The sequence below is a fragment of the Gambusia affinis genome, linkage group LG05 (genome assembly GCF_019740435.1).
Source record: "Gambusia affinis linkage group LG05, SWU_Gaff_1.0, whole genome shotgun sequence".
In the NCBI taxonomy this organism is placed as follows: domain Eukaryota; kingdom Metazoa; phylum Chordata; class Actinopteri; order Cyprinodontiformes; family Poeciliidae; genus Gambusia; species Gambusia affinis.
In genome coordinates, this window is record NC_057872.1 from 25,991,513 (window position 1) to 25,998,043 (window position 6,531).

At 41.2% G+C, this 6,531-nt stretch overlaps 1 protein-coding gene across 1 annotated transcript; it reads right to left on the reverse strand.

Moving 5' to 3' along the window:
* Window positions 1-737: 737 nt before the first annotated feature.
* Window positions 738-4,070, reverse strand: pou3f1 (POU class 3 homeobox 1). The gene has a single exon (XM_044118073.1). It carries the CDS (start codon window positions 4,001-4,003, stop codon window positions 2,876-2,878), a length of 1,128 nt encoding a protein of 375 aa, XP_043974008.1. The 5' UTR covers window positions 4,004-4,070; the 3' UTR covers window positions 738-2,875.
* Window positions 4,071-6,531: the final 2,461 nt, after the last annotated feature.

The following is a 6,531-nucleotide window of genomic DNA, read 5'->3' on the forward strand; positions in this document are numbered from 1 at the left end:
AATAAATCCAGGATGTGAAAGAAGTTTCGTTGAAAAACTTCAAGCAAACTCTTTGTGACGGTTTCGGCTTTGAATTTGGCAACGAAATAATAATAAAACATGAATTGCGAGGCAAAATCTCCATTAACCTTTTGAAAGACAATAAAAGAAATCCGATCTTGTGGTTTACAAGCTTATTCGTTGTTTTGCACATTTTTACGGGTTTTTCGTGGTGTTGTATTTGAACGAATTTTTACAATTGTGGTGGAAGGAAAAATAAAGGCCTGTAGTTTAATTGAGAATTAGATGTTGTCTTTGGGGGGGAAGATCATCAGCAGAAAAAAAATGATAACATCTGGTCAAATCCACTTTGGAATTAAAATTTTGAATTAAAAAGCAATATAGGACTTAAACATCGCGCTCTTGCAACATAGAAGTCAGTGATTTACAAGGCAATACATTTAAAAATTCTGCAGATTGTAAATCCCTTTTCATCCATTTTGCAACTCTTGGGCCTTTAAGTGTATTTTTCTCTCTCTTTATCTTTATTTGATTTAGCGCCTCCAGGCATTTTTCTCTGCCAGATCAAAGAGTCGTCACAATTCTCCCTTCAAAGTCTATAACATGTCATCTGATAGTTTATAGAGTGGGGAAAGCTAAATGAAGAATACCTATCTTGGCCTTTTCTAAACGAATCAGAATAACAACATACGAGTACCACAATAAAAAGACAATAATTTCGTATTAATATTGCACAATTTAATTCTGCGTTTACACAAAGACTTGAAGAGCGTCACAGACTGAAGTTAGCAGGGAATGCCTGAGGTAAAATAACTGTTGTCAGTTCCCTTAAACAGCACATGTACACACAGCTTCTGCTTTCAAACGGTGCTTTGTTACATAACCAATCACTGTACCTAAAGAAAAAAATAGAAAAGCAGAAGAAAAAAAAAAGTCTGATCTGCCTCAACTTCATGTTCATTCTGTTTGCCTGCTGATGCTGTACAATAAACGGTAACAAAACGGCGAATGGTTTGGAACCAAATGAAGACAAAAGACCATTTCTTGTATATATGTTTTATGTAAGTAATAAAATATTACTATAACATAAATATAAATGTGACTTTGCAGTCTACATTTAGCAATCAACAAACAACCAATGTCATAAAGAAAGAAAAGGAAATCCACAACAAAACCATCGACAGAGCTAAACAAACAAAAAGAGCTCCAAACACTTTTAAGAAATAAATATTTATATATATAAATGGTCAGATTCATAAATGAAATCATATTAAAATATCTTCTTGGAATTAGTAAGTGTACAAAACTGCCCGAAAAGAAAAAAACAAACAAACAAACAAACAAACAAACAAAAACAATATCTCAGAACAAATACAAGTTTACATATTGGACATATTTACAGATCGGAAATAATCCTGGCAACATTTTCTCTAAAACGTTTCTTTTTATTATTATTATTTTTTTTCTTGAAAAAAAAATGTTTCCCTCATTAGTGTTGAAAAGCACTGCTGTATTATTTATTTTCATTATTTTTTATTATCATTATTTTTTTAAACTGATCCAACATTGAGAAATGACACAACGCATGACATTTTCAGATTTCCTTACAAGTCGAAAGAGAACAAAATAAATAGATAAAAAACGTTGGTTTTTTTCCCCTTTTTCTCCAAGCACAGCCTTCTAAAATAATACAGTTTTTCTATGGAACGAAGGTAATTGGTAGAGATGCAATCAGATTCAAACAGCAAATCATGTACAGGCGTGATATATTCTACAGTTACCTGAGTTATTCTTCGGTTTTATTGTTAGACCAAATATTTTCTTGAAATGTTTGAGTTTTAGCAGTCTAGCAGACAGTTTCGGTGACAGAAACAACACTTTTATAAACAAACAATAAAATAATAATAACAATAATATTAGCGAAAAAAAAAATAATAAGTGCTCCATGCAAAGAATATATTTTCTAAAAAGAACAAAAACAAAATGTGAATTAAAAAAACAAACAAACAAACAAACAAACAAACAAACAAACAAACAAAAAACATACATTTTAGCGTCTGATGCTGTTTGCACATTTCGACGTGATCAGTTGGAAAACTTTTTATTATTATTTATTTATTATTTTTAAGGCATGCCCTCAGAACTTTAAACGTTCTGTTGCATTGGACTTTAACTGTAAATGTATCTGACAGATGTTTAATTCACGATTTTCCAACACTTATCCACCGTCAAGAAAACAGGAAAATCAGCAAACAATAAACAAAAACAAACTGCTCTGATGAGCAATTGATGAGCAAAATTGAAAACACGTTTTGCAGGTAAGACACTTAAGTTAAAGTATTTGCAAAAAGACATGAAAAATAATTATATTATAATGAAAGTGTGCACTCATATTCAGAAATCTGGTTGAGCAGTTTGAGACTGAAAAAAAGCACAAAAAAGTTCATTCAGTGTGATCCATTTATCTCCAGTGTTAATCGTTTTTCAGACGACCACCTCATTCTAGTGATGTCCAAGAGTTCATGGTGCACCAGGAGGAGGAGATCGAGTCTAACATTTCAGTACAGCCAACTTTTACTTTAGATATATTTTTTCCTCTCTTTGATTTTGGTAAACAAAAGATATTTGCTTCAATTTGAATGCGCATGGAATCGGTTTTAGCGATTTTTTCCTGTTTCCCTATGTCCCCCTTTGATTTTTATATCTGAATAACTTAATCTCCGAAAACTAAAAGAAAAAACTGATCTTGTGTTGCTGTTTTTTTCTCTTTCTCTCTCTTCCTATGCGGAGAACAAAAGTTCAACTTAAATACTGTAAAACTCCATTGTCCCTTTCCTTTTTTCTCTCTAAATGCTCGGATTGTTCATGAAAACAGTCACTGCACAGGACTCTGTAGTGTGCGGTGTAGTGGAGGGGTCTCTGCCTGGGAATATACGTCCTCCATATTCGGGTGCGGGACCCCCACCGGTGTCATTCTTTTCTCTTTTTGTCTTCTGTTGCAAAACCAAACGCGGACCACCTCTTTTTCCAGCTGCAGAGTGCCGGCTAAAGTGCTGATTTCGTGAGCGGATGGCTTTGGGCATTTCAAGAAGTGGTTCTCCAGCGCCCCTTTCACCCCAACCTCAATGGAGGTCCTCTTCTTTCGTTTCCTGCCCTGCGCGGCGATCTTGTCCAAATTGGTGGGGCTCCCCGTGTTCGAGTCTGTCTCCTCCAGCCACTTGTTAAGCAGTGGCTTAAGTTTGCACATGTTCTTGAAGCTGAGCTGCAGCGCCTCGAACCTGCAGATAGTGGTCTGAGAAAAGACGTTTCCGTACAGGGTACCTAAGGCCAAGCCCACGTCCGCCTGCGTAAAGCCCAGCTTGATCCGCCGCTGCTTGAACTGCTTGGCGAACTGCTCCAGGTCGTCGGAGCTGGGCGCGTCCTCGTCCGAGTGGTCCTGGTGGTGGCTGAAAGCCTGCTGGGGCGACTCCATCTGGTTATCGTGGCTGCCTGTCTCGTCGTGGAGCGGATCCCGCATGCCGTGGTGCAGGGCGCCCGGCTGTGGACTCAACATCGCGTTGAGGTTTGTGTATCCGGGCTGGGAGTAGACGAGCGACTGGTGGCCGTTAGAAGCCGGGGACAGCGGGGACAGGTGGTGCGTGGTAGCGGGCGCCCACGAACCGTGGTGCGCGCTCTGCGACTGCTGGTGCACCAGGTGAGATCTGTGATGGAAGCCGCTGGTCAAGTCCTCCCTGCTCGCCTGAACGGCGGCTTTGTGCTCCTGCTGACCGATGTGGGTGCCACTGGACCAGTCGGTGTTGGAGGTGGGCAGCCACTGATGGTGCGTCAGGCTCATCGGATGCCCCGTGTTGGTGGCCGCAAGCCCCTGCAGGTACTCGTGGTGCATCATTTTTTGCACTTCTCTGTAGGTTGTCCCCTGGTGCATCCTGTCCGAATCCGGATGCATGAGCGGGTTGGACGGTAAGGAGTTATTCCTCGGGATGTACTGAGCAGTTGTCGCCATGGCTCCAACTTGGAAAACTGACGAGCGCTTCGGAGGTCTCCGGGCTTTAGAGCCAAAAACGCAACAACCTGCTCTGGGAGGTCTTCGGGAAGAGCGAAGACACGCCTCCCCTCGGCTTGTATTGGCTCCTCTCCGACTCAAGCCCACTGGAGAGAAACTCAATAGGCGCACGCTTTTAGAGGACGGCGTGCGCGATGGATGGAGGTCCGGTGTTACATATGTTAGAGGAAAAACATATGTTCTACTTATGAAATGTCTCTTTGAGTTTCTGTGCGCACCTGCTCACAGACTCTGCGTGTCTTCTAAATGTTCTCGGTGTAGAAGGTGAGCAGGAGCTGCAGCAGCGGGATCTGATTGGGTTTCCACAGGTTCGGATCGGTTGTTTTGCAAATAACCACGTGGGGGAGTACGGCGATCTTTCTGAAGGGTTGCCCCCCCTGTGTCTTTATCACACACACACACACACACCCGCACGCACAGACAGCTGCACACACTCACACACGTGCATTTTTATAATAGGTCACTGATGATCATAGCGCTCCTCATTTTAAACAGATTATGAGGCGCGATCCTCTCCAGCTCTGCAGCCTCCCACACGACGAGAGGCGCCCAAATAAGCTGATGTGATGCGTCTGTGAACGCTTTAGAAAGAAGGAAATGTGTGACAAATTTGAGAGCATTTGCTCTGTTTCAAAAGCCTCCACGTCTGTCATTCATTTGTATTGTCTCCAGTAATTTTCAGTCTTGTAAGACCTCATCATCACCACCCACTTAGTTATGATAGGCCAAGATGCACGGTCTCTGTTTGGGGCTCTTTTCTCTGACTCTCTGCAGCGTGCAGGTGAAACGTTAAACAGGAAGTATTCACATTATTCGGCTCCAGCCCCCATTAAATTTGATATCCTTATTTGAGAAATATTTGTTACAACATAGTAGATAAGGTTTTATAATGTCTATTTATTTTCCCTTCCGTCTCTACAAGTTTCGAATGTCACTCCAACTCTAACCTCTCCAAAAATATGACAACAATATAATTAAACTCTTGAAATTGTGTTACAGATTTTTGTGTTGGTGTGCCACTCAAATACTATAAGTGCCCCCCATCCGGCCACCGCTATAAAACTTTCTACACGTGCCCCCAAATTGTAGGACCTTATTTTAAAATTTAGGTGAAATTATTACTTCTTCGTGACCGTTATCTATAACAAGACAATGTAATTTAATTTCAACATAATTCCTGACTAGATGTTCTACTCAACTCTTGTAATGTTTTTCAAATATCATTTATCGTTTGAAGCATTGCAACTTAAAGAGATAAATCTCTTGTTTTTTTTTTTTCCTCCTCCTGGCTTACTCTTCTCTTCCTCACCCGGTTGATCTGATTATTTTTCCCTTCACGTTTTGTCCCAATAGCAAATTACCAATTCTATGAATTGCAAAGCAGCCTCAGAGACGCTGAAGGGGTAGAGAGAGGAGGGGGAGGATGTGGCGGTGGTGGGGATGCAAAGATTGAAAGGGATCTTTGCAAACACAATCACGTTCTTAAATGGAAATGCGGGGCTTTAAACAAATCTTACATCTCTCCCCTTCCATTCGCCCAAAACTCTGCAATCAGGCGCATGTTCCGCTCCTTCTAAAACAGGAGCTGCTTTTTGGGGAAGGTCCCATTTTAATCATTCACCTAAAAGCAATGTGTTTTTTCCCCCCGTTTTTATCTTAGCCCTATGCGACTGTTCTTTTTTTCTCTTTACAGGAGTTACTCGGCTCTGGTGTTCATTTTAATCCGGGGCTTCATGACTAAACGGTAAGTTGTCTCTTTTCTGCTGCGGATGCGTCCTCGCTGTACCCTTGTCTCCTACGCTAACAGTGTAGTGTGCAAGTGTGAAAGTGTGTGTGCGAGCGGGTGTGCGTTTATGCGCAAAATGTTGGCCGGGTCACAGGTGCTCGTCATCATCTCAGGATAGGCGTGGTTTTTGCCCACGCGTCCTTTATATATTTATTGGAATAAGTGGGGGACACTCTGCACGCGTCTTCTTGCAATTTATCAATAAGTAAATCCAATCTGTTACCTCGTGATTTTTTAAAAGAGAGAAATCAGTGATCACTGTGCGACACTCGCAAAACACATTAAAAATGCTTAATTGAATGTGTAAATTGACGGGGGGGATTATGGAATACTGTTATCTGGGATGCAATCATAAAATAGGGCTTTTAAAAATGTAATCAGTTGTTTGAGTAGAGTACGGAAATGTTATAGAAATGAGAAAGCAATATATTATATTGATATTTCGAGATATTCCATACAGCAAACTTCTTGGAATCTGTGCGTAACCCCCCGAGAGATCCAGCGTGTCGCTTGCTCTGAGGGACCCGCAGCTCCACGCAGCTCACAGTTAATAAAGACGTTTGCCATTCAGTCACTCTTGTCTCCTCCAGTCTATAAAAAGCGCTGGTTTCTGTCACACAGACCGAGGCTTGTGCTTTGCCATGCCAGTGACGAGCTGCTGGAAAAGAGAAAAGCTCCAGAT

Coding starts and splice junctions, on each gene's coding strand:
- pou3f1 (XM_044118073.1), bottom strand. CDS start 4,003: ATGGCGACAACTGCTCAGTACATCCCGAGGAATAACTCCTTACCGTCC.